This window comes from Cyrtonyx montezumae, unplaced genomic scaffold (genome assembly GCF_038088225.1).
Source record: "Cyrtonyx montezumae isolate F1298 unplaced genomic scaffold, pur_monq_1.0 scaffold_7, whole genome shotgun sequence".
NCBI classification, from domain to species: domain Eukaryota; kingdom Metazoa; phylum Chordata; class Aves; order Galliformes; family Odontophoridae; genus Cyrtonyx; species Cyrtonyx montezumae.
In genome coordinates, this window is record NW_027072078.1 from 21,481,154 (window position 1) to 21,506,053 (window position 24,900).

The 24,900-nt window shown below is 60.6% G+C and overlaps 5 protein-coding genes across 9 annotated transcripts; 3 read left to right on the forward strand and 2 right to left on the reverse strand.

Annotated features, from left to right (window-relative positions):
* The first annotated feature begins 3,163 nt into the window (after positions 1-3,163).
* LOC136057659 (tubulin alpha-4A chain-like) lies at positions 3,164-6,168 on the forward strand. The gene is made up of 4 exons (XM_065750455.1): positions 3,164-3,217; positions 4,412-4,634; positions 4,783-4,931; positions 5,118-6,168. Exons 1-4 carry the CDS (start codon positions 3,215-3,217, stop codon positions 6,087-6,089), a joined length of 1,347 nt encoding a protein of 448 aa, XP_065606527.1. The 5' UTR covers positions 3,164-3,214; the 3' UTR covers positions 6,090-6,168.
* Positions 6,169-7,826: 1,658 nt separating this feature from the next.
* LOC136057946 (tubulin alpha-5 chain) lies at positions 7,827-10,676 on the forward strand. The gene is made up of 4 exons (XM_065751035.1): positions 7,827-7,916; positions 8,643-8,865; positions 9,279-9,427; positions 9,626-10,676. The coding sequence occupies exons 1-4, from the start codon at positions 7,914-7,916 to the stop codon at positions 10,595-10,597; spliced, it is 1,347 nt and encodes a 448-aa protein (XP_065607107.1). The 5' UTR covers positions 7,827-7,913; the 3' UTR covers positions 10,598-10,676.
* A 930-nt stretch (positions 10,677-11,606) lies between these two features.
* On the reverse strand, positions 11,607-13,690 carry STK16 (serine/threonine kinase 16). Of its 5 annotated transcripts, XM_065750460.1 has the most exons (7): positions 13,588-13,687; positions 12,998-13,217; positions 12,794-12,927; positions 12,600-12,720; positions 12,433-12,528; positions 12,243-12,364; positions 11,987-12,173 (listed from the first exon to the last, which is right to left on the reverse strand). In XM_065750460.1, exons 1-7 carry the CDS (start codon positions 13,671-13,673, stop codon positions 12,035-12,037), a joined length of 918 nt encoding a protein of 305 aa, XP_065606532.1. In that variant the 5' UTR covers positions 13,674-13,687; the 3' UTR covers positions 11,987-12,034. The 5 variants fall into 5 exon arrangements, with proteins under 5 accessions (XP_065606530.1, XP_065606529.1, XP_065606528.1 ...); XM_065750458.1 differs by having other exon boundaries at positions 11,607-12,173; positions 12,243-12,357; positions 12,433-12,720; positions 13,625-13,690; XM_065750457.1 differs by having other exon boundaries at positions 11,607-12,173; positions 12,243-12,357; positions 12,433-12,720.
* A 191-nt stretch (positions 13,691-13,881) lies between these two features.
* On the forward strand, positions 13,882-17,878 carry GLB1L (galactosidase beta 1 like). Its single transcript, XM_065751311.1, is given in 14 exon segments — positions 13,882-14,210; positions 14,319-14,469; positions 14,545-14,605; positions 14,805-14,899; positions 14,966-15,146; positions 15,230-15,288; positions 15,366-15,657; positions 15,900-16,018; positions 16,169-16,243; positions 16,321-16,410; positions 16,501-16,614; positions 16,852-16,983; positions 17,354-17,569; positions 17,642-17,878. Coding segments are annotated over 14 exon segments (2,133 nt in total). The 3' UTR covers positions 17,861-17,878.
* Positions 17,879-18,357: 479 nt separating this feature from the next.
* Positions 18,358-24,771, reverse strand: ANKZF1 (ankyrin repeat and zinc finger peptidyl tRNA hydrolase 1). Its single transcript, XM_065750453.1, has 15 exons — positions 24,636-24,771; positions 24,295-24,404; positions 23,348-23,450; positions 22,952-23,136; positions 22,592-22,707; positions 22,136-22,289; positions 21,688-21,910; positions 21,450-21,548; positions 21,067-21,243; positions 20,845-20,961; positions 20,280-20,553; positions 19,821-19,932; positions 19,505-19,672; positions 19,331-19,401; positions 18,358-18,646 (listed from the first exon to the last, which is right to left on the reverse strand). The coding sequence occupies exons 1-15, from the start codon at positions 24,760-24,762 to the stop codon at positions 18,526-18,528; spliced, it is 2,157 nt and encodes a 718-aa protein (XP_065606525.1). The 5' UTR covers positions 24,763-24,771; the 3' UTR covers positions 18,358-18,525.
* Between the last annotated feature and the right edge of the window lie 129 nt (positions 24,772-24,900).

Consider the following 24,900-nt stretch of genomic DNA (forward strand, 5'->3'; position numbering starts at 1 on the left):
TCAGGCGGCACGGGGCCCCGCGGGGGTCCCCTTCGGCCCGAGGCACGGAGGGGCACAGACCCCGCATGACGCATCCCGCGGTACCTCCGCGCCGCCAGCCCGTGCCGCCGCGCACCCCTCCCGCTCCGGAGCAGCCCCACTCCGTCCGCGCCGCGCCCCCGAGTGCCGCAGCCCCGCGGTAAGGCGCTTAGTGCCTCCTCGGCCTCAGCGGATTAGCAGCTCAACATAAGGCGCTGCCGTCACGCACCGCGGCCCCGACCCGCATCCGCTGACGGCGCCGGAGGCTGCGGCTCGCCCTGCCCGGCGATGCGATCGCGGCGTTCCGCCGCCCGCGAGGCTGCTGGAAGTTTCCGCCGCTCCCCCCCGCCACCGGCGCCGGGCCGCCAGGAGGGGACGCGACGGGACACCGCTCCGCGGGAAGGGCCCGGCTCGATGCGCCGCGATCGCCCCGCACTCTCCGCTCCGCCCGCCCCCCCCCGACGCGCCCACCTGGCAGCCGCCGCCGCCGCAGCCGAGCCCACCCCGCCCGCACCGGGCCGGCGCGCCGCGTCCCCCCCAGCCCGGGCCGACGCGGGCCTGGAGGCGGGTTCTGCGGGGTGACGGGCGTCGGCCGCGGCCAATCGCGACGCCGCTGCGCTGTGACGTCACGCACCGGACGGCCGTGGGCCCTGGTGGCGGGGACGCGGCCCCCGCGCGTGGTCATCTGCGCGGCCCGGCCCTGCTGGAAAGGCCGCGATGCGGGGCGGCGGCGGCGGCGGCGGCGGCGGCGGCGGCGGCGGCGGCGGCGGCGGCGGCGGCGGGGACAGCTGCGGTGACTCAGCGTTTTGCCGTCCCCGCGGGGGGGCGGAGGGACGCGGGCTCCACTCCTCCCGCGGCCGCACGACGGCCCGTGCACCGCGCGGCCGCGGGCGGCAGAGGGAGCCCCGCGCCGGGGCAGGGAAGCTCGCCCCGCGGTAACGGGTGTTTTCGGCCCGGCCGCTCCGCAGGTCCGCGGCCGTTTGTGCCTGGACGCGTTAGGGGTGAGCGCAGCTCCCCGGGCACGGCCTCGGGGACCCCCAGCGGGTGGCAGCCGTGCATCGCATCTCCCCTCCTCCTTAACTGCTTCCCTCCGAAATCCACCGGCGCCTGGCCAGCCGCCAGCACCGCCCTTCCCCTTTTAACGATGCCGCGGCAATTCCCGTGGCTCCAGGCTGATTTCTCTGTCTGACGATCTGCTGGCGCTACGCACATCCCTAACATTTCTCCAAACCCCTTCCACGTGCGCATCTGCCGAGCCACGGAGGGCTCGGGTTCTCCCCAAAACCACGGGAGCAGATGAGCGTGTAGGGCTGTGCTGCTGGGGATGGGGAAGTCAGCTGTGGCTCTTGCCCCGTCGCCGCTTCCCCACGCCGGCACACTCCTCAGCATTGCAACAGATCTGACCGCAGCCCTGTTGCAACCCCGGACCATTTGTGGCACAGGAAGGCCTGCACGCCTCAGGACAGGCACTCAGCTGCGGCCCACAGCCCCTCCAGAGCCCCCCACGAGCTCTGGCATCACCTGCCCGTGCAGAATTCAGTGCCACCACTACCAGGAGTATGGGCTCAGCTCACCTGCCGGCTGCCTGGGGGCACCTGCCTCACCCCAGAGCCCCGACATGAAGTCATTGCCATCAGCCAGACGCGGTCCGTTCACTGCCGTGGGTGTGCAGCCGCTTTTCCCAGGGCGTGAATGAAGAAGGGAGGTGACACTGGGCCGGTCCTTGAGCCGGGGCGGCTGCTCACCGAGGGCGGGTCCCAACTCGCCCCTGGTAGCCCGGCACGTCGGGGATGAGGACATCTTCGTCCCTGGGAGCGCCTCCCTGCCCGGTGAGTCAGGGCTTAGGGCTGCAGTGAGGTCTGGAATTACCCTCATTGTTCTGCACGCAGCAAGCATTTCACAATTCGCTTCATTTCTTCTGAACCAGCAATTAAACGGCTTCAACTCAGCACAGAGAGCACAGCCAGTGCCTTGACACTACCGTGGGAGGAGGAGCAAGCAGCACAACATTTCGCTCCCTACGTCCCCCACAGTGCACGGGGCCCTCCCACCTGTGCGGTCTCCAACCTGTAATACTCCTTCCACCAGCAGTTTGGTTTTTCACCCCAGCTCTCTAGCAGAATGCTGCACGAACAGACCCAGGTGCCTTCTGGAGAAGCAGCACATCCTGTCACACCTCGAAGTGCCGGCAGCCTGTTGTACAAATCCTGCAAAGTCGAGGGCACTGCATGCTGCCCAGCTCTGCCACTCACACTCCTGTGCTGCAGACTGCTCATGCTGCCCCAGAACTGGCTGGCACAAGGCAGGATGGAGCCAGGAGTCACCTAGCACCAACCCCTTGGTATCTTGGAGGTATTTCAGGCAAAGATATTCACGGGGAAAGTAGACCCCACCACCCTGTTTCACACAAATTAGCTTACAGGGCTCAATTTTTGATGCCTCAGTGCTTACAGCCTCCCTCCCGCTCACGGACTGCATGCATCAGCACGGGCTGTGCTATCTACAGATCACTGAGGTCACCCAAAGGACGTTTATAGCACGGGGCATGTAGGCATTTCTGGTGTCACACAGCCACCATTGCACACTGTGGGCCAGCAGCACACCCAACCTGGGGTAGCTCTGTAGAAGCAGCAGCTTTTCCCACCAGCTTGGTGAGCCCCACCTTGCTCATTTAGCCCAGGCATCTCAGCTAGGGCTCCAGGCTGGGTGCTGGCACAGCCTTCACAGCAGCACTACTGCCTTCAGTCACTTTGCACCTCTTCATCATGAAGGTGACATTTGCCAGGTGACTCAGGAACAAAGAAGGGCCACTGAGAGAAGGTCATTTGTGTTCAGCTTTCAGTGCGAGCTGAGGGATGACAGCACCTTTCAATGGAAACTCATTAGGCCATTGGCTGGGCAGGGGCAGGGCTGGCTCCGCATCACAGCAGGTGCCGCAGGGTGTTTTCGGCTGGACCAACGAGCGGTGAAGTCACAGCGAAGAGACTCCGCCAATGAGCCCCCTCCAAGGCAAAACTACACCTGAGCTAACGCATGCAAAATATATGAGATTTATGCAATTTTATGCAAATGAAATGGGCGTGACCGCCCGCCCCGGAGCGGGGGGTGCCACCCCCGGTATAAGGCTGCAGCGGGGCCGGGCCGGCCGAGCGGAGCTGCGGCGGTTCGGGCAGAGGAGGTGTGCGACATCAGCAGCATGGTGAGTGCCCGGCCGGACCCTCCCTCCGGGCTCCTGGACAGCACGGGAGTGGCCGCCCGCGGTGTCCGTGAGCCCCGCGGTGTCCCGCACCCGGTGTGTCCCCTGTCCGTGCCGGGCTGCAGCCTTTCCCGGGCTGCTGCGTCCGCTGTCCCCTAAGCAGGGGGGCATCGGCGCGGGGAGAGCTTCTTTAAGGCTGAGCCCAGCCCTGCTCCTCCTTCTGCACCCTTTAACGGCCGCAGCTCCCCCATCGTATTTCTCGTGGGCATCCCGAGGCGCTGACGGCAGCAGTGGTGCTGGCTGTGTGCTTCTGCTGCGGAGTTTCCTAGGGCTCAACATAGGCTTTCGCGTTACAAAAGCTGATGGAGCCGCTGGGGGGAGGGGGAGAGGTTGAGAGAGCTCACTTTGCTCCCTGTTCTTCAGCTTTGGGAAGAGTAGTGAGAGCCAGAAGTCCATCTCTCTAAGGCTGCCAAGGGCTTGTTTCGCTACCCCTGTCCCTGCTGCACCTCTGAACAGCGCTTGGAGCACCATGGGTGCTCCCCTCGTGCGGCTGTCGGTGCTGCACCCAGTGCACAAAATGGCCCCACCGCCTTCCTGCCCGCTGACTCACAGCGGGGCACGGAGCACTGGAAATCCGGTTGGGTTTGGATGCTCTGCCCGATGACACATCCCAGTCTTGGCAACAGCAGGGCCGAGGCACGGAGTTATTTTGGTGTTTGTTAGAAGGGCTGCAGCCTGCGGGGTGTCTCACCTGGAGGGAGGGAGGGAGGGAGGGAGGCTGCAGGACCCATCTCAGCCCGTTGCTGGGGGATCCTCTTGCATCATCAGCCTTTAGTTCAGCTGCAGCATGCAGCGAGTGCCTCCCACTCCAGAGCTAATTTAGGGAAGTGGAGCCTCTGAGCATGGCAACCATTCACTGCTGCAAAAGAGCCCCTTGCCACGCACTTGTTCTCAGTGCCATCACATCCACAGCTCTCAGGGCACAGGTGATGCTCTGCCATCGCAGCCCTGCTCTGGAAGCAGCAGATGGACAGGGGCCATGCCAGCTGCTGCAGGGCTCAGCCTTCCAACTGTGTACGTTCATGAAATGAAGTAGATGCTCCCTAGGTGCTCCCAGGGCTGTTGACTGGAACAGAGCAGGGAATGTCCTGCATCTGTGGTCCCCACTGGGCTCTAATCCTGCCTCCCCCTCCGCAGCGTGAGTGCATCTCCGTCCACGTCGGCCAGGCCGGCGTCCAGATGGGCAACACCTGCTGGGAGCTGTACTGCCTGGAGCACGGCATCCAGCCCGACGGGCAGATGCCCAGCGACAAGACCATCGGCGGAGGGGACGACTCCTTCACCACCTTCTTCTGTGAGACCGGCGCCGGGAAGCATGTCCCACGGGCCATCTTTGTGGACCTGGAGCCCACTGTGATCGGTGAGTGCTGAGCTCGGGGTGCATGGCACGGGGTGCAGCATGGCAGTGCTGCTGGCGGGCACATTATTCTAACTGCAGAACAACCCAGGACTTCCTATGACCTCTCCCCATGGCCAGCCATGGCTGATGTCGTTCTCATTTCTCCTAGATGAGATTCGAGGGGGGGTCTACCGGCAGCTCTTCCACCCTGAGCAGATGATCACTGGCAAGGAGGATGCTGCCAACAACTATGCACGTGGACACTACACCATTGGCAAGGAGATCATCGACCAAGTGCTGGACAGGATCCGGAAGCTGGTGGGTAACCACAATGGGGAACGTGTGCCCCTGCACTGAGCTCCTCCATGGTGCGTGGGGCGGGAACAAGAAGCAAGCCTGCTGTGCATGGGGAGAGGCCTGCAGCTTCTCCAGCAAAGCTCTCAAACTTCTCTCTGGCAAATATCAAAGTACAGAGGACTCTCACTTACCTCTTTCTCTCTGCAGGCTGACCAGTGCACAGGACTCCAGGGCTTCCTTGTGTTCCGCAGTTTTGGAGGTGGCACTGGCTCGGGATTCACCTCCCTGCTGATGGAGCGACTCTCTGTTGACTATGGCAAGAAGTCCAAGCTTGAGTTCTCCATCTACCCAGCCCCACAGGTCTCCACTGCTGTGGTGGAACCCTACAATTCCATCCTCACCACTCACAGCACTCTGGAGCACTCGGACTGTGCCTTCATGGTGGACAATGAGGCCATCTATGACATCTGCCGCAGGAACCTGGACATCGAGCGCCCAACCTACACCAACCTCAACCGCCTCATCAGTCAGGTCGTGTCCTCCATCACTGCCTCTCTGAGGTTTGATGGGGCACTGAACGTCGACCTCACTGAGTTCCAGACCAACCTGGTGCCCTACCCTCGCATCCATTTCCCCCTGGCCACCTATGCCCCAGTTGTTTCAGCCGAGAGGGCCTATCATGAGCAGCTGTCAGTGGCTGAGATCACCAACTCGTGCTTCGAGCCGGCCAACCAGATGGTGAAGTGCGACCCCCGGCACGGCAAGTACATGGCGTGCTGCCTGCTGTACCGCGGGGACGTGGTGCCCAAGGACGTCAACGCCGCCATCGCCACCATCAAGACCAAGCGCAGCATCCAGTTTGTGGACTGGTGCCCAACTGGTTTCAAGGTGGGCATCAACTACCAGCCGCCCACGGTGGTGCCGGGGGGAGATCTGGCCAAGGTGCAGCGCGCCGTCTGCATGCTGAGCAACACCACGGCCATCGCCGAGGCCTGGGCACGCCTGGACCACAAGTTCGACCTGATGTACGCCAAGCGCGCCTTCGTGCACTGGTACGTGGGCGAGGGCATGGAGGAGGGGGAGTTCTCCGAGGCGCGGGAGGACATGGCCGCCCTGGAGAAGGATTACGAGGAGGTGGGCCTGGACTCCTACGAGGACGAAGAGGAGGGCGAGGAGTAGAGCGGCCGCCTAGCAGAGAACCTTGCTGCTTTTCCTGTGTCACCTGCGGAAACCCTTTGCAATAAACCGTTTGAGAACCTCCGTGTCTCCCAGTGGCCCCCAGCCGTGTTGGTTTCTTGCCAGGTCAGGTGTGTGGTGCGTGCTTCAGCGCTGCTGCTGTTGCTGTGCTTCCCCCCTGCGTGCTCTGCTCCTGCTCCAACTCCAGCTGCCCATGCAGCTAAGAGCCCTGCACTTGAGGCTGAGGACAGGATGCCCACCACACTCTGGGTTAATCCCCAGCCAAAAGGATCAGGAGGAATTCGTATGATGTGATAGGAGAAGCACCAGGCCTATGATCTGAAACCAAAGGGTCTGGCAGAAGAGGGGAATGGGTTCCCCTTGGGGAAGCCTACAATAGTTTTCGGTCTTCTCAGTGAGCTTTTGGTTTGTGTGAGGAGGGATTTGGGAAGGCACCCCAGGAGGCTGAACTCAACAGGAAAAAATGGTTAAAGGCACAGCCTGTCCACTGCTTTTTCTCATTCTGGTGCTGATGCCAGAGGACTTCAAAGGAACCCCATCTTATACTTTTCCTGTGGTAGCTTCTAGGGATGCCATGGGCACATCCTGGTGAAACAGCTCCCTTCTTCCCTGCTGGGGTGGGTTATTCCTGGCCCCAAGGCCCGATGCTGTTTGTTAGGTGGGGAAGTGCTGATGTAAGATTCGGGCTCTATCACGAAGCATCCCTGCTCACTCCCAGCCTGGCTCTGTCACTCTTGGAGCACTTGACGAGCACTGACTCCCCTGCATTGGCTCCATGCTGCCCAGCACTCAGCAGTCTGAGCATCAGCTCCTTCCTCCAGCTGCAAACAGGAGATTTCTGTTACCCATTATCCAGCATGCTGGGACCAGAGATTAATTTTCCCTGCTTAACACTAATGCTCCAGCTACACTGACCCCCAAGGACTGTCCTCCACTGCCCTCCTCCTCCCAGCATGCACCCGTGTGTCTGCTGGAGGGGAAAGTACGAACCAGCAGTGGGCTGCCCCGAGTGCTGGAGCAGAGCCAGGCTCAGTCTCACCGTGCAGGGCAGCTCCTGGCACTGCTCCTTGCGGCTGTGACCAGAGCCCTGAGCTCAGATTGAGCCATGCCAGCTGCTCTGGCTGGAATTGCTGCCCCTCATGCCGGGCACCGCTTCCAGCAGCTCCTGAGATCTGAGCATGGGACAAGGACAGACCCTGCTCCTCCAGGAGTAATTCTACTGCTTTTGTGCCATCTCCCTGTGCCCTCAGGGTGACCTGACTGCTGCCAGAAGTGCACAGCGGCTGTATTTGTGTTCTGATACTTTTTTTTTCCTGAAAATTATCCTGTTCCTCTGAACTACACATCCCTGTATGGAGTACCCAGCAGTGTCTCCTACCACTCACAGCTGAACCTATTGCTCGCCAGGAGCTCTGAATCCCAACAGAGCCTGCAGTGAGGGCAATCTCGTGGGGGGACAGTTGAGGTGCTGCTGTACCCCATCATGTGGCTGATCCCCACAGGCTTGTAGCTCCTGATACCACAATTTCCCACCCAGAAGCAGAGGAAGAGCTACTCCAGTCCCTCCACTTTAGGGTTTCTCATCCCCTGCGCCAATTGCGCAGAGACTCATAAGACTCCAGCTACTTTCCTAAGAGGTCCTCCCCCGCCGCATGCAAATACCCTCCCCCAAATAAAGGGGCGTGCCGCCCGCAGGCCCCTCCCCCCTATAAGAGGTTCTCTGCGGCGGGGATTGCCGCAGCCGCAGCTCCGCACCGAACCCCGACGCACCTAGTAACCGGGACAGCCCGGGCCCGCAGCCTCAGCATGGTGAGTGCGAGCTGAGCACGCAGCACTGCGCACGGCGGCGGGGAGGGAGCCCAGACAGCCGCTCCGGCACCGGAGGGGGGAGGCACGGCGGAGCCGCTGCGACGAGCCCCTTCCTTCCCCACCGTGACCTTGGGCAGCCCCATCGGCCCCTGCCCGGGGGCAACGTGCCCCTGCCGCGCACCACCTCTCCCGCCAGCCCGAGGCGTCCCGGTGCCCCCAGATCTCCGCAGCGGTTTGCGGAGCGGAGGTGACCCCTCCGGTGGCGTCCGGTGACCGACGGCCGCGGACGGACGGGGACAGCTGCCGGGAAGGGCGGGGGGGGGGAAGAACGGGCCGGGCACCGGGGGCACGGGCGGGGGACGCTGCGGAGCTCCCTCTCACTGCACCGGGTCACCCCACCGGGGCTGGCGGAGAAGAGCGGTGGGTTCGCTCCGGTCCAACAGATCCTGGCTGCTCCCACGGGGTGCGGGCCGGGGCTGATGGCCAAAGCGGGTGATGGGCTCATCCATCGGGCCCGGGGCTATATTTAGCGGCACGGCGCACTTCGTCTCGCTGGGATGGGCCTGTCGCTGTCCTTTCCGGCAGCTGCAGTTCTGACTCCCGCTCCCCCAGCCCTGCCCGCGGCGATGCTGCACTGGGGAATCGTCCCCGGGCACGTTTTGCCGCCACGGGGCTGGTCCCTGGCCATCAGTGATGCCCGGTCTGATCCTGCCTCCCCCTCCGCAGCGTGAGTGCATCTCCGTCCACGTCGGCCAGGCCGGCGTCCAGATGGGCAACACCTGCTGGGAGCTGTACTGCCTGGAGCACGGCATCCAGCCCGACGGGCAGATGCCCAGCGACAAGACCATCGGCGGAGGGGACGACTCCTTCACCACCTTCTTCTGTGAGACCGGCGCCGGGAAGCATGTCCCACGGGCCATCTTTGTGGACCTGGAGCCCACTGTGATCGGTGAGTGCTGAGCTCGGGGTGCACGGCACGGGGTGCAGCCCTGGGTGGGCACTAAGCAGCCAATGCGTGCATTCCTGCATCCTGCACCAGATGTAACTCCGGGAGAAGCCATAAGCCACTACACCAGCTGTTGTTACTGGAATGTCCTAGAGGCAGCGGTGCCAGTAGTCTCTGTGTGCATAGAGAGAAACCAGCCCGACCAGCACTGCGGCTCTGGCTGTGTCACAGTGGCTGAGCTCCCGTACAGGGAGGTGGCAGCAGACTCTGCTGGCAGAGAAACCTGGCACCTACACGGTCCTGTTGACATACTATCCTGGCAGGTGGAAGGGGAGGAGGATGAGGGATGGGCGCTCAGCTTCTTGTCAGCAAGCTTGAGGACTTCACAGCCCTCAGCCTCCTTTGCTCTCTCCTAGATGAGGTGCGGGCTGGGATCTACCGGCAGCTCTTCCACCCTGAGCAGCTCATCACCGGCAAGGAGGATGCTGCCAACAACTATGCACGTGGACACTACACCATTGGCAAGGAGATCATCGACCAAGTGCTGGACAGGATCCGGAAGCTGGTGGGTAATTGTAAACTGGGGTCACACGTCTCTGGGCTGGGCTTCGTCATGGTGCTGGGGCTCGGAGCCCGGCTATGCCAAGATAGGGATTTGCAGCTGTCCGTGGCAGGGATGGAATGGGTCCTGAAGGAATTCTGGAGTCAGATGCTGACAAGAAGATCTGACAGAGCAATCTCACGTGTTTCTCTCTCTCTGCAGGCTGACCAGTGCACAGGACTCCAGGGCTTCCTTGTTTTCCACAGTTTTGGAGGTGGCACTGGCTCGGGATTCACCTCCCTGCTGATGGAGCGACTCTCTGTTGACTATGGCAAGAAGTCCAAGCTTGAGTTCTCCATCTACCCAGCCCCACAGGTCTCCACTGCTGTGGTGGAACCCTACAATTCCATCCTCACCACCCACACCACTCTGGAGCACTCGGACTGTGCCTTCATGGTGGACAATGAGGCCATCTATGACATCTGCCGCAGGAACCTGGACATCGAGCGCCCAACCTACACCAACCTCAACCGCCTCATCAGTCAGATTGTGTCCTCCATCACTGCCTCTCTGAGGTTTGATGGGGCACTGAACGTCGACCTCACTGAGTTCCAGACCAACCTGGTGCCCTACCCTCGCATCCATTTCCCCCTGGCCACCTACGCCCCTGTCATCTCTGCAGAAAAAGCTTACCATGAGCAGCTGTCAGTGGCTGAGATCACCAACTCATGCTTCGAGCCGGCCAACCAGATGGTGAAGTGCGACCCCCGGCACGGCAAGTACATGGCGTGCTGCCTGCTGTACCGCGGGGACGTGGTGCCCAAGGACGTCAACGCCGCCATCGCCACCATCAAGACCAAGCGCAGCATCCAGTTTGTGGACTGGTGCCCAACTGGTTTCAAGGTGGGCATCAACTACCAGCCGCCCACGGTGGTGCCGGGGGGAGATCTGGCCAAGGTGCAGCGCGCCGTCTGCATGCTGAGCAACACCACGGCCATCGCCGAGGCCTGGGCACGCCTGGACCACAAGTTCGACCTGATGTACGCCAAGCGCGCCTTCGTGCACTGGTACGTGGGCGAGGGCATGGAGGAGGGGGAGTTCTCCGAGGCGCGGGAGGACATGGCCGCCCTGGAGAAGGATTACGAGGAGGTGGGCCTGGACTCCTACGAGGACGAAGAGGAGGGCGAGGAGTAGAGCGGCCGCCTAGCAGAGAACCTTGCTGCTTTTCCTGTGTCACCTGCGGAAACCCTTTGCAATAAACCGTTTGAGAACCTCCATGTCTCCCAGTGGCCCCCAGCCGTGTTGGTTTCTTGCCAGGTCAGGTGTGTGGTGCGTGCTTCAGTGCTGCTGCTGTTGCTGTGCTTCCCCCCTGCGTGCTCTGCTCCTGCTCCAACTCCAGCTTGCTCCCTGCATAGGTAAGAGCGCCTGGGACTGCAGTGCACATCCCACACTGCTCACCAGTCCAGGCAGCTTGGGTACCGCCTCTTCCTGTGGATAACCCTGCATCCTGCTTGGTGTCCTGAGGAGCAGATTCAGCCCAATCATTAAAAATCTGTGGCTGCGGAAATGTCTCCATTTGTACAGACATAGGGGTAGGTGGGCTAGTCAGGAAGACGAGTGCTTTTGGAGCATTGGGAGACACCCAGGTTATGTTCGAGCTCTGTAGTGCAGCGAGGGCACATTGCAAGGGCATCTGACGCGGCATGAATCCCTGTGGCTGCTTTACTACTGTGCTGTGAGAGGATTAAATGAGGGGAATGCTCCCTGTGAAACCACTTGGCTGCCTCTCTTTCTTTCCCTGCTGTGGGCAGCCCAACTGCTGCGCGTCTGCTATGCCCCTCCGGCTGCTGGTGCTCAGTGCCACCCCAAGGCTGTCCTCTGCACGCAGTTGCTGGGCTCTGCCTGTGCCTCGCACGGTGAACGCTGTGTGAGCTCCTTTCCTGCAGTGCACTGCCCCTGAGGGACCGCACAGCAGCGCTGCACAGCAGAGCTCGGCTGTAACTGCAGATGGATTTGTCGTGCTGGGGCCAGAGATTAACTTTCTCTGCTTAACGCTAATGCTGTAGCTGCATCGAGCCTCGGGGCTGCCCTCCCCCGCCATGCCCCTTCAGCCACGCCTGGCTGTGTCTGGCTGCTTGGCCCCAGCCACATGCCCTGCTCACACCATGTTCCAGCAGGACAGAGGACACCGTGCACACCTTCTCAAGAACACCTTTACTCAGAACACAAGGCAACGTGGGTGCCAGGCCAGCAGGCACTGAGCCCCGCCAGCCCCTGCCTTGCTCCAGCAGCACAAGGCTGGGCCTGGCTACAGCCATACCCATGGGAGGAGAGACCCGTGGGCTCACAGCAGGCAGCGAGGCCTTGCTCTGAGCAGCAGGACACATGTGCCAGTCCTGCAGCCATGGGGGCCCCAGCAGCCATGCAGTACCCAGCGGCTGTGCAGGCATCAGCAGCAGCATTCAGGGTACAAACCACTGCACCGCACAGTCTCAAATGACAAAGTCTAACTTCAAAACACCTCCAGCATGGAGCAGCTCTCCCCTAGGTGCAGAAATCTCTTCAGAAACAGCCCCAGGGGGAATAGGTCCAGGGTAGCCTGGTGCAGCTTAGGGCGGTGACGGGCCACATTCAGATGCTCGTGGTGACCTGGCCAGCTGGCGTGGCCTGCAGCTCCTCCAGCTGCTGTAGGATGTCCTCGACGCTGGGCCGCTCCTGGGGGTTCACTGTCATCATGGAGGAGAGCAGGCGGTGCAAGGCGGCCGAGTACCTGTGGGGAGTGAGGGGTCAGCACAGCCCCACCATGGAGAGTGGGGCCCACCCACCTCCAGAGCCTCACCTGGAAGTTGTGGGGATGGTGATGGGGTTCTGCACCGCTAGGGCCACGCTGTCGCCCTTCTGGAAGATAGCGTCGTAGGGGCCCTCCCCGAACATCATGCAGTACAGCACACAGCCTAGGGACTGCAGTGTGACCATCAGAGTAGCCCCTCACCTCACAGTATGGGGGAAGCCAGGGGCTGCATCCTCACCCAGATATCCGTGTGCTCATCGATGATGCACTGGCTGGGCACCGTGAAGAGCTCGGGGGCACGGTAGGAGATGGTGCAGCGCTGGGCAGCCCAGTCCTGAGGAGAGGCAGAGGGGATGCAGGGCTGGGGGCAGCGGGGTGATGTTCCCCCCCAGAATGGGCACCCACCTGCACAGCCATGGCCTCCCGAGAGCTGGTGACTTCCATGCGGGCCCGGTTCATGGAGCCCAGGTCCATCAGAATAGGTCGGTCATCGTCATCCAGCAACACGTTGGTGGGCTTGAGGTCCCTGCAGTGGGAGTAGGACATCACTGAGCACCCACTAGAACCCTGCTGCCCTCACCCCTGGCCTGGGCCCCCACCTGTGCGCGTAGCCCTTGCTGTGGATTGCCTGCAGCCCACTGCAGATGCCATGGAGGATGAGGAGGATGCGCCGCTCCGGCATGAAGGCTCCTTTCTCCCGTAGTGCTTCCACCTCACTCCAGAGGGTCCCCCCCTGGCAAAGACACACAGCGGGCGGTCACGGCAACCCTGCGTGGCATGGGTTCTGGGGGCCACCCCCTCACCTTCACGTAGGGCAGGAGCAGCCAGGCCTCGTGCTTGGCACCCTTCTCCACCAGGCAGTGGGCCTCCAGGCGCAGAATGTTGGGGTGCTGGAAGAGGTTGTGCATCTCCACCTCGTGCAGGGCGGCCTGCCGGTCCTCCTTGTCATGGCACAGGATGCGTTTCAGCGCGTAGAAGCGCCCGTCCCGCAGCCCCTCCACCAGGTCCACGTAGCTGAAGCCCCTGCGGCGAGCACAGCACGGTGTGGGGATGGCAGCCCCAAAGCAACGCCGTGGTGGTGAGCAGAGGGCGGCGGGTGCTGCCAGCACAAAGCCGCCTCCATCACCCCCGTCCTGGGGGGGCGGTCCAAGCATGCCCCCGGCTACAAGCGCCCCGTATGAAGCACAAGCACCCCCGCAACGAGCAGCCCCTGCGCCGGACACCTCCCTCCGTGCCCAAACGTCCCCACCACGCACAAGCGCCTTTCCCAAATCTCTGCGAATCCGTCCCCTCCGTGCCCCTAGCCCCCCTTATCCTCAACATCCCCCGTGCCCCCCCGCCCCGGCATCCTCCCCCGGCTCCCCGCTGCCCCCAACCCCCCGTCCGGCCGCACCCCTCGGCCAGGCGCTGCAGGAGGAGGTACCGCGCACCCCCCAGGCTGACGGTGCCGCGGGAGCAGACGCACAGCGCCTGCCCCATCGTCCGCGCGCGTCATCGCCCGCCGCCGCGCGTCACCGCCGCGTCACCCGCCGCCACCGAGGGGCGGGGCTCGGCGGCGAAGAGGGCGTGGCCTGTGGGAACCGGGCGTGGTCTGGCGGTGGAGGCGGGGCGCGGCGCTGCGGGGCGGTGCCCGTGCCCATATTGCGGGCTCGCTCCGTACCGCCGTCCCGGCCTTCGAGCCGCGGTCATGGTGCCCGCGGCCCTCGGGCTGCTGCTGGCGGCTGCGCTGCTGCGCGCGGAGGTGGGCGCGGGAGGGCGGCGGGCCGGGGTCCCGTCCCGATCCCTTCGCCCTCCGCGGCTCCGGGTGGGAGCTGCCGCCCCCGGCGCTGCCCGTGTCCCGCAGGCCGCCCCCCCGGCGCGCTCCTTCCAGATCGATTTCGAGCGGGACTGCTTCCGCAAGGACGGGGTCCCGTTCCGCTACGTGTCGGGCAGCGTGCACTACGCCCGCGTCCCACGGCTCGCCTGGCGGGACCGCCTGCTGCGGCTCTACGTGGCCGGGCTGAACGCCGTGCAGGTGTAAGTGAGCCCGGGGGGTTCCGCCCCTCACCTGCTCGGGGCTGTGCGCGAAGCTCTGGCTTGCCGCTAGTCTGGGCTGGCCCCGGATGCCATCCCCTGCTCCCCCAGCTACGTCCCTTGGAACTACCATGAGCCGCAGCCGGGAGTGTATGACTTCACCGGGGATCGGGATGTGGAAGCCTTCCTGGACCTGGCGGCGGAGCTGGGGCTGCTGGTGATCCTGCGCCCGGGACCCTACATCTGTGCCGAGTGGGAGATGGTGAGTCCTGGGGTTGCCGACTTGGCCCTGTGCTCGCTGAGCCGCGTCTCGCTGATGCTCTCCGTATTCTTGCAGGGCGGGCTGCCTGCCTGGCTGCTTTGGAAACCGGACATCGTCCTGCGTTCCTCTGACCCCGGTGAGCTCAGCATGTGGCCACGCCCGTGGTGTCCCTTCAGGCTCTTGGCATTCCTTGCATGCCGCTCTCTCTCCCAGCCCCAAGCACTGCTTTTTCCGTTCACTTCTCCCTCTTCTGTGAACCTGTAGTTTCCCCGCTCCACCCTCTTCATTGCAGGGCCGGTGGCTGTGGACTAGGGCTGAGCTGCCCCTGTCCCCAGCCTACCTGGCAGCTGTGGATGCCTGGCTCCATGTCCTGCTGCCCAAGATCAAGCCACGGCTCTACCAGCACGGGGGCAATATCATCAGTGTGCAGGTGGGTGCTGTGGGACCTGTCAGCAGGTGCTTGTCAGGACCTGGCTGCATCCTACCTGGTTTGCAGGTGGAGAATGAATATGGGAGCTACTATGCCTGTGACTCCAGCTACCTGCAGCACCTGCTGGGCACCTTCCGGGCACTGCTGGGCCCTGAGGTGCTGCTCTTCACCACTGATGATGCGCAGGTGGAGGAGCTGCGCTGTGGCACCCTGCAGGGACTCTATGCCACCGTTGACTTTGGGCCAGGTGCCACCAAAAGGAAGGAGATGAGATGGGAACAGAGGTTTTGGTCCCCTCTTGCTCTAACCTCACTTTTTTTCCTCTTGTAGACGCCAATGTGACTGAGGCATTTGGTGCCCAGCGCCACGTTGAGCCCAGGGGACCGCTGGTAAGGCACGATGGGATGGGGTGGTTTAGGGGGTGTCACCTCAGCTCCAGGCAGGTGACAGCCCCTGGCTCCCTCAGGTGAACTCTGAGTACTACACAGGCTGGCTGGACTACTGGGGGGGGCCACACGCCAGCACCAGTGCTACACTGGTGGCCCAGGGACTTGCTAACATTCTGGAGCTGGGAGCCAATGTCAACATGCAAGTAGCAGACTTGGGGCATAGCTTGGTCACCAGACCCTTCCTCTACTGGTGTTGGAGGTGGGCAGGGGGTCAGCAGGGTGGCCCAGGTCTGCATGGGTGCTGACTGTTCTCTGGGGTGTTACACAGGTACATGTTCCACGGGGGCACCAACTTTGCCTACTGGAGTGGTGAGTGGGGGACTGGTGGGGGGGCATACAGCAGGACTCTGTGTCCCCTTGGCATCAAGGAGCTTTTTTCCCAGGCTGCTGCTCTGTCCTGGGCGGGAGGTTGGGTGCTGCACCACAGTTTGTACCCCTGAGGACTCTTTTAGCTCCTGAGCAATCCTGGGTCATGCCCACTGCATTGCCAATGTAGGGCTGGTGTCTGGGTGCTAGGCTTTGCCTGCAGCTCCTATCACTTTCTTGGCCAGGAGCTGACTTCAAGGGCCAGTACAAACCAGTGACCACAAGTTATGACTATGATGCACTGCTCTCAGAGGCTGGAGACCCCACGGAGAAGCTGTATGCCATCCGCACTGTCATCAGCAAGGTGCTGAGCTTGACAGGAGGAGCAGTGCTGGGCTCTGCCCCTCATTCTGGGGAGAGGGAGTACAGAGGATCTTGGCAGGGCAGGGCCATCTTGCCACTCATTTTCAGGGAAGTCATAGCCCTGTGGGGCACCTGACAGTCTGCTGTTCAGTTCCAGCCCCTGCCAGTGGGCCCGATGCCACCTCCCACTCCCAAGTACGCCTATGGCTGGGTGGCTCTGCACAAGGTGAATATCTGCCTCAAGGGCTATGCTGTCCTGCTTGGCCTTGCCTGGCTGCCCAGCTCCCGTCCCTCTCTTTGCAGTATGCTGCTCTCCTGGATGTTTTGGATGTACTGTCCCCCTCTGGACCTATTCAGAGCCAGTTTCCCCTCAGCTTTGAGGCTGTGAAGCAGGTAGGTACCCTGAAGGTTACTGGAGGAGACGCTCCAGGGTGGAAGAATGGGCTTATCACCAGCTCTGCTTCCCTTTCTGCTGCCTGGCAGGCCCATGGCTTCATGCTGTACCATACACATCTGCCCCGTGACATCCTGGTCCCAGCCATGCTGAGTGCTCCTCCCCATAGCATCTGTGATAGAGGCTACGTGATGCTGCGGAAGGTGAGAGAGCAAGGGTGCCTGCCCCTTGGGAGAGATGTGTTGTGGCAGGGGCCTGGGAAGAGCAAGCTGGCTGAGAACCTCATTGAACCCCTGAGGGGCCCGGTTTTGTGTCCCCTCTGGGGTGGGGAAAGCAGTGGAATGCTACACTACTAGGCTGCTAGTAGTGTTTATGGTCGCAAGACCAGAGCATGGGACTGGGATGTGGGGAGGGGGGCAGCACTGACCCTGTGTTTGTAGGAGTATCAGGGAACGCTGGAGCGGGACAGTCAGACAGGGCTGCGTGTGAAAGGCAAGGCAGGGGACACGCTGGATGTGCTCCTGGAGAACATGGGCAGGATCAGCTTTGGTGCAAACTTCAGTGACTTCAAGGTGAGGAGAGAGGGCCTCAGGGCTGCTCCATGGGGATGGGATGGGCACCCATGTGGCTAAACACCCTCTTCTGTCCTCAGCCATGGAGAGAACACCTCATACCCTGCTACCTGGTTAACTACACACCATCTCCTCTTTCTTCCCCACACTCCCACTGGCATAGCCCTGGGCAGGTGGCAAACCCTTTGGGACCAGGACAAAGCAGTGGGATTGGCATCCACCTTTCCCACTGTTGCAGCAGCTAGGGCCATGCAGCCCATCTGATGTGATCCCATCCCACATTCACTGCTGGGGGGAGAGATGTGCACAGGGGAAGCCAGGCAGTGCTGCATGTGGCATCCTGCTGCCCCATTTCTCTTCTCCATTTCAGGGCTTGCTGGGGAACCTCTCTTTGGACTCCAGCCCACTCAGCAAGTGGCTTATCTACCCCCTGGCCATAGATGCTGCCATCCAGCAGGGCTGGCCCCACACTGCCCTGCCTAAATCAATCTGCAGGGGCAGAGCAGGGCCAGCTTTCTACACAGGGACCTTTGAGACCCCTGGCATTGCCTGGGACACCTTTGTGAAATTCCCAGGTTGGAGCAAGGTAAGCTTTGTGCAGAGTTAAGAGAGGGGATAAGGGTGGAGAGCATGGCTTAGTCTCATTTGCATCTCCTAGGGCCAGCTGTGGATAAATGGTTTCAACCTGGGCCGGTACTGGCCCCACCGAGGACCCCAGCAAACCCTCTTTGTGCCTGGCTCAGTACTGCGTGTTGGCTGCCCCAACAACATCACGGTGCTGGAGCTGGAGGGGGCACCCCTCAACCCCTTCCTGCTCTTCCTTGATCAACCCCTTTTCAACAGAACCCTGAGCCATAGCCCCCTGGATAAAGAATAAACAGAGGGCTGCCAGGTACTGTCACTGCCTCTTGCTGTGCCTGCAGGGATGGCAGGGGGCTGGTGAAGAAAAAAGGCACAGCTCAGCAGAGACGGCCAGAGCTGGCTGCTTTGGGAACAGGCAGGGTCTGTACTAGGAACAAAGGAGCCCAGACTCAGCTTGTTTTGCGTTAATCCTCATCCCAACTAGTTTCATGCTTATACACCTAGGGGGTTGAAGGCACTTTTTATTGACAATGCAGGCAGAGGAAGTAGTTGTTAACGTGTATGGCTGAGACTCAGTGGCTCCCAGGAAAGGAAAGGGCAAAGTACAGGTGAGAGGGCACCCACAGGCACGGGGGCTCAAGGCTGGAGGGTTTGTATAGATCAAGATCTGTACTACCACCCCAAGCAGCAGCCTGCAAGGTACCCATCAGAAAAGCAGGCAGTAGGACTTCCTAGCTGGAACCAGACTACAGAGTGGTCTTGGTCTTTTGCACTAACACTTGATGGCCTTGAGCCACAGTGCTGCAGCTACTCAGTCTTGTGAAAATTGCGCAGAGAGTGATGTGACCAGCTCAGTCCCTCTTACCAGCACTGCTCTACAGGATCTCTGTTGCTGCACAGCCAGTGCTCAGCCATGTCTCCACCATGTGGGTCCCTGGCTGATGACAGCAGCCCCCAGCCTTACGTGTGGCTGGCCTGGGCCCGGCGGTGGGTTTGCAGACAGGCTGTGGAGCAGAAGGAGAAATCGAGGTAATGGAATGGGATCCGGCCCAGAAGGGACTCTCCACAGTACCAGCAGCGGCTGCAGGGGAAGAGCAGAAGTGGCCTTGAGTGAAGGGGACACCTGCAAGAGCACTGGAGAAATGAAGAGCAGGTACAAAAAACGGCTGAGTAGGGGCTGTGACATGAGGGAGCAGGTCCTGCAGGACTAATGTGCTCACACTAACACAAGGCTAACCTAGCAGCCTCACCGGGGCACATCCCATGGAGCTGATGCTGCATGGGAGTACCATGAGGAACGTCAAGGCAGGCGGAACATGGGGGACTTTGGCCCCATCTGTGGTTGTTGAGCATCTCCCAGACCATCACGTGCAGGGCTGGCTGCCCTCAAGCCTGGGGGGTGGCACAAGGAAGGGACATGGCAGCTCGGGTCAGAAAGTCACCAAAGAGGTTGAAGGCTTGGCTTGCCACAAATCTGGCTGCAAGTGGACAAAGCTATCTCAACAAAATGTTTCAAGGGGATGGATAAACACACACTGCTGGGAATAGAAGGGACAGGGAATAGCTTTAGACTGGAAATGAGGACTGGAAAGAGAAGGGCAGGGAACAGCTGTGCTGATGTAAGGAGGTTGTCTGCAATGATGACTGCTGTATTACGCTAGCAGTAAGGGAGAGTGTCTGGTCAAAGGGAACGCTCCTGGCCAGCACTGGCAGCATTCACCCTCCCTCTGTCAGCTCACAATAGCTGTGTTATGTGGGCTGTTACCTGATGTTGGAAAGAGCTGTGTTGCCATTCATCATCTGTTCAGCCAGCCTCCGCTCAGCAGCTAGGGCCCTCTGCAGAGTGAAGAGAGAGGTCAGCCTGCAGGGCTTGCTGTGCCAGAGCCCACTGCATCAGTACTATCTGAGCCAGGCTGGTTCCTCTTCCCTGAGGCCTTACCTTCTCCCTGTCAGACAGGGCTGCAAACCGCTGCTTCTCTTCCTTCTCCTGCTCCAAGCGCTGCTGCTCATCCCGCTGTGCCTGCTCCCGCTGCTTCCGCTGGGCTTTCTGTGCCCTCTTTTTCTCCAGCTTTCTGGCTTCCATCTCCAGAGTTAGGGGCCCAGGTACCTGGGGGCAGTATGGGCAGGAGGCAGTCAGCGTCTCCCTTGGAGTAAGGGATAAAAGCACGGAGGAGGCAAGGGCAAGATACTGGGGTGTGGCTCACGGCCACTTTGCTCGGGGTACCCAGAAGGTAAGGGCAGAGGCAGGCACCCACCTTGGCACGGCTGTAGTCATACTTGTCTGGGTGGTTCACCATGAATTTGCGGAAAGCATTGCGTGTTGGTTTGTCAGCGGAGATGCAGTAAGGGGTTCTCTCCTGCTTGTCTCTGCCAGATGAGAAAGAGCAGCTCAGCCCTGTGGTATCACTGCTCCTATCCCACTGGGCTGTGAGCCCAGCAACTCCCTGGAGGCGTCCAACAGATAAATTAACAGACCAGGGTACTGGAGCCAAGGAGGGGAAGGTTACATATCCCTACACCACAGCCTCCCCCAAATCCTCTCCTTGCATTTCAAAGGGTAATCTCTGAATTACCTAGAAATAAACCCAGCAGTCCTGGCCAACCCCAGCTGCCCCAGGACAAAGCTAGCACCAGCTTCATGTGACTGCAATAGGAGAGAGTTGCTGGACTCTCACAGCAATGGCTGTCAACTGCTGGATGCCCTGTGACCATACCTGAGTGCAGGGTCAGCCCCTGCTTCCAGCAGCAGGCACACAGCCTCAGCCTTCCCTGCGCGTGCGGCCACATGAAGCAGCGTGAAGCCATGCTCATCCACAGGTTGGTTGAGTAGGGTGTGGGGCAGATCCAGGGGTTGTTTATCATCCCCATTCTTGCTGTCCCCTAGTGGGCCCCTGCTCTCTGGCACACCCAGGAGGTGCCGCAGTGTGCCCACATCTCCTGTCTTGCAGGCTGTGAACAGGGCATCACGGAGCTGGGTCTGAGGATCTCCTGTGAGAAAAGAACAGGAGGGGAAGTCTGATGCTGCAAGGCCATTTGGCTGCCAGGGCTGTCACATCAGATATCTCTGCTGCTCTCTAATCCCATCTATCCAGGTGGAAACACTATGGATCAGTTACTGCTCTGCACACACTGCTTGCTTGAAGGTATGTGGCTGCTTGACAGCTACCCTGGCACTTAACTGCTCCAAGTACCTGCACAACAATTTGCTCTTCACCCTGCTGCAAAGTGCCCAGCATACAGGGTAGGTGCTCACCTGGCCAAGCTCACAGCTCCACTCACCTGCAGTCCCCCAAGGAAGGGGTTCAGCCTCAAGATTTCCTTGCAGCTCTGTAACCAGCTCTAGGCCAGGCTGCCCACCCACGGTATCACAGCATCCCATTTTTTCAGCGTGGAGCCCTGCATAGGGAGCAGGTGGTGAGGAAGCCCAGTCAGCACCTGAGGCATGGCAGTCCCTTCCCCCATACCCTCCAACACTACCCCAGGCTGATTCTTCCCCCTCACCATTCTCCATCTTTTTATTCCTTTTCTTCTGCCTTTTGCGGTTTCGCTTGGGCACCACTTCAAACTCCCGGAGGTCCAGTGTCCCCAGTGTCACTTCCACAGTTTCCAATTCCCCTGCTGGACCCTCTTCCTCTTCTTCTTCCTCCTCTGGAGCTGATGAAGGTGAAAGGACAGGGGCTGAAGCCCCACAGACAGCATGAATTATTTGGGCCTTTCAGATAAGCACAACTTCCCCTTCTGCCCAGCACAAAGCCACTCTCTGCAGAGTTCCCACTCAGCAGTGTCCTGCCCTGTTACAGGGCTGTAAGCATCAACCTCAGGTAATTGCCCGGAACACCTCCCCAGCTTGTTCTTGCACTTCCCAATGTGTCTCAGTTCACCACCTGTGTCCATCTGCAGGGAATCCATCTCAGCTGCAAGCTGCTTTTTCTGCCAGCCTCTCCAGGGGGACCCAGTGATGTCTTCCAGTGGTGTATCCTTCCCTAGACAGCAAAGGTATCGTTGCCCAGGGATGGGGTGCACCTCATGCTCCCAGGGACAGAGAGCAGGAGAAGCCACTAGATGTGCCCAATGCTCCAGGGTTACGTGAAGGACTGCTGCACTGACCACAGGCCAACTCACCGAACACCTGCAGGCTGGACAGCACAGCATGGACTCGCAGCACCTCCCGCAGGGTGGCCCTGCGTGTGCTGAGGGGGATGTGGCAGACACGGGGATCGCTCCGGCTGAGGTGGGGGTTCCTGCCATCAAAGAGCAGTGCTCGGTTGTGATGAGGGACTCGGAGAAAGATGTGCTGAGCTTCCTTCAGGTGCTGTGCCCAAGCTGCTAACAGGCCCTGAATATCCTAGGGAAGAAAGGGAGGATCCATGGAGTCCTGAGCGCACAGCACAGGTAGCAGCAGCTCTGGAAAAGGCATAGGTTCAGGACACAGTACCCTCAATCAGGCCCTGACCCTGTTCTGGAGCTCACACCCCACGTATGAACTCCAGTGGCAGCATGGCGCCATCACACAGTGCTGGTTGCAGCCATGTGTTCCTACCGAAAGCCCAAGCCTGTGGTCCACCCCCACCTTGAGCAGAGCAGCCTCATTGTAACGCCGCAGAGAGGCTCCTGCTGATCTGGGTGCTGACCCTGGGGTCTGGGCATCCCGTAGGCTCTGCGCTGTGCCCCGCCGGGCTCGCACAGTGTAGCGGTGGAAGGTCTTGTGCTCCTGCACCTGGGGGCTACAGAGAAGGGCAGGCATAAACAGTGGGGTCCAATGCACACAGAGAAAGTGATCTGATCCTCCATGGGACCCTGAAAAAATTCTTGCTTGTTCCTGAGGCCACAGAGATTAACATTTCTCTTGCAGTGCAATTGGGGTTAGCCAACCCTCAAGCAGAGGAGTTGCTGGTGCCCAGGGCATGAAAAACACTGTGATGGAGGATTAAGGAGATGCTGACCTTCAGGGAAAGGCCCATCCAACAGTTGGCCCTGCTTGTCCCTGCCCACAGGGACAACCTCAGCCTTGTGCCCTTGTACTCACCCACAGAACACAGCTCCTGCAAAGTGCCCACCGCCCATCATCAGCACAACCCAGCGTGTGCTTGCACTGAGGCTCTGCAGTGATGCTATCAGCTCCGCTGGCTCCTCGCTGCCACCCTGAGACAAAAACACTCCTGTTAGCATCTATGGGATCACTCCACTACTTGCTGCCCCCCAAGAAAAAGGCCATCCCCACTACTGGCACATACACAGTCCTAGTCACACAAATGGGGGCATCTTAGCTGCAGCAAGCCTGAGGCACCAGACTTCTCCCTTCCCCTCAAGGGGCCCCAGGGATTTCAAACAGATGTATGCACTCCAGTGGCACGCTTCTTTCCCAACAAGCTGGACCGTGACTTGCCTTCCCAGTGCTCAGTATGCAACGATAGGCGGAGATGAGCTGTCCCCTTGCATTTCGGAGCAGCACCTTGTGGGAGCGGGGACGCTGGGGAGTGGCAGGACTATTGCTGGCAGGGGGAGGCAATTCTGACCCACTGCTTGCATCAGAACTCTCTGAATCAGACCCTGAGATGCTGGAAATATCACCTGCAAGGAAGAGAAAATGGAGCAGTGGAGCAAGACAAAGATTAACAAACAGCCTAACCAAAACTTTGCAGGCAGCTCCAGGGATCAGCCTGCAGCACCGATGTATCAGATAGGTTGAAAAGACTGTGAACATGGACAGGTAGCTGGCAGCTTCACCCCCAGGCAGAACAGCAAAGTCTCTAGGCCCTTCTGAGGCAGCCCCATTCTTCACCTGCTCTGCTCTTCTCCTCAAATTCTTCCACTGGCAGTGCCCGGCGCCCCTGGAGTCGCTGCTTCAGGTTGAAGCGGTGCCAGTCAAGTCGATAGTGCTCAGTCTGTGGAGAGAAGAGTGAGCCAGCAGGGTCCTGGTGCTTCACAGAAGCCACCTTTATCAAAGGCCCCACAGTGACAGACTCCAACTCATACCAATACTGGGGCCACAGGAAATCACAGTACGCTGAGGAGTCAGTGAGCCAGTTAACCATTAACCTAAACAGACCCAGGCCTGCACTGTGCCGTGCTGCACATGCAGCTTGGCCTTCAGGCCTCTGATGTACTGCAGAAATCCCCTGGCTGCAGGATTAACTCATCTGGGTCACTACAACAGAGCAGCCCACAGACAGCTCCCACTCAGTAGCAGCAATTACACCTCCTGCATGGCCTTGCCTTTTTCCAGATCTGCATCAAGAAATACTCATGTGAGCATCCTTTTAATTTTACAGTAGGAAAGACGAATGTAGTGTTCCATTTTAAGAAAACACTGTGAGAGCCTGAAGGACTACAGTGGGAAAACCTTTGCAAGGACTGCATCTGATCAGCCAGCTGGACGGGAGGTGGCACCCTGACTGAAGGTCCATCACACCATGTGATTCAGGACTCCCAGCATCTAAGGGGATGGATGTAAGAGCATCTGCACTATTGTCTTTTTCTTGTAGTGCTGCCTCAAGTGAAAGACATTCAGTGATACTGTACAGAGTCTGAATGCCTTTACCACCATCATGAAGAAACAGCACCTCCTGGTGCCAACAAGGTTACACATCACCAAAATTGGGCTATCCTCAAACAGTCCGTCCGACCTGCCGGACTCCAAGAGTAAGCCCCAGCTAAGCCGCAAGCAGCAGCTGTCACTGGGCAGCGTGGTGTGAGGCAGCACCCAGCAAGCCATGACAGCCTGCTCACCTGCTCCTCCCGGCTGCCGAACTCCTGGCCGCAGGTTGAGCAGCACATCCGCTCCGGCACCTCGGGGATTGCGCCGGCCTTCTCCCCTCCATGTGTGGCTGCGGGTTTCTCTGAAAGAAGCAAACAGGGCTGTGCAGCACCACAGAGAGCTCCTGTGTCTTAGCCCCACACAGCCTGGCCATGCAGGCAGCACAAGGCAGGAGAGGGAGCCTCGGGGACCCTGTGGTGACGGCTACAGGCCAGGAGGAGCCCACCCAGACGCTGCAGGGCAGCTCTGCCGCTCAGCACTCGCCGATCCCCGCCCGGCACTCAGCCCCCTCGCACCGCACAGACCAACGCACCGTGCCTTGCAGGCGCCGGCTCGGCAGCCGAGGGATTCGCAGCGAACCCGCTGACGAGGGACAGCCCGCGCAGGAGGACGGGGTCCTGGGCAGCCTGGAAAACCGACCAGCTCTCTGGGGCCGGCATCGGCCCGGCTCGCCCTAGCCAGCCCGGGCTGCAGCCCCAACACGGCCCCTCCCGCGCCCCCAGGCAGCACCGGAAGTGCGGGTGGCAGCCCTGGCATCCGCAGCCACTTCCGGCACTCCCCCTACGGGTCGCCGCGAG

Bases quoted from the DNA above. Each gene is read 5' to 3' on its own strand.
- LOC136057946 (XM_065751035.1), top strand. The intron at 8,866-9,278 runs GTGAGTGCTGAG...GCTCTCTCCTAG, and splicing joins CCTGGAGCCCACTGTGATCG to ATGAGGTGCGGGCTGGGATC. The intron at 9,428-9,625 runs GTGGGTAATTGT...CTCTCTCTGCAG, and splicing joins TGGACAGGATCCGGAAGCTG to GCTGACCAGTGCACAGGACT.
- ANKZF1 (XM_065750453.1), bottom strand. From the start codon at position 24,762: ATGCCGGCCCCAGAGAGCTGGTCGGTTTTCCAGGCTGCCCAGGACCCC. The intron at 21,244-21,449 runs GTGGTGAACTGA...GTGGGGCTTCAG, and splicing joins TTCCCTGCAGATGGACACAG to CCCCTGTCCTTTCACCTTCA. The intron at 18,647-19,330 runs GTAACAGCCCAC...CTTCCCCTGCAG, and splicing joins ACAGCTCTTTCCAACATCAG to CCGCTGCTGGTACTGTGGAG.
- LOC136057659 (XM_065750455.1), top strand. The intron at 4,635-4,782 runs GTGAGTGCTGAG...CATTTCTCCTAG, and splicing joins CCTGGAGCCCACTGTGATCG to ATGAGATTCGAGGGGGGGTC. The intron at 4,932-5,117 runs GTGGGTAACCAC...TTCTCTCTGCAG, and splicing joins TGGACAGGATCCGGAAGCTG to GCTGACCAGTGCACAGGACT.
- STK16 (XM_065750456.1), bottom strand. From the start codon at position 13,348: ATGCTTGGACCGCCCCCCCAGGACGGGGGTGATGGAGGCGGCTTTGTG. The intron at 12,721-12,793 runs GTGGGGGCCCAG...CTCCCACTGCAG, and splicing joins AGCAAGGGCTACGCGCACAG to GGACCTCAAGCCCACCAACG. The intron at 12,174-12,242 runs GTGAGGCTCTGG...CACTCCCCACAG, and splicing joins ACCATCCCCACAACTTCCAG to GTACTCGGCCGCCTTGCACC.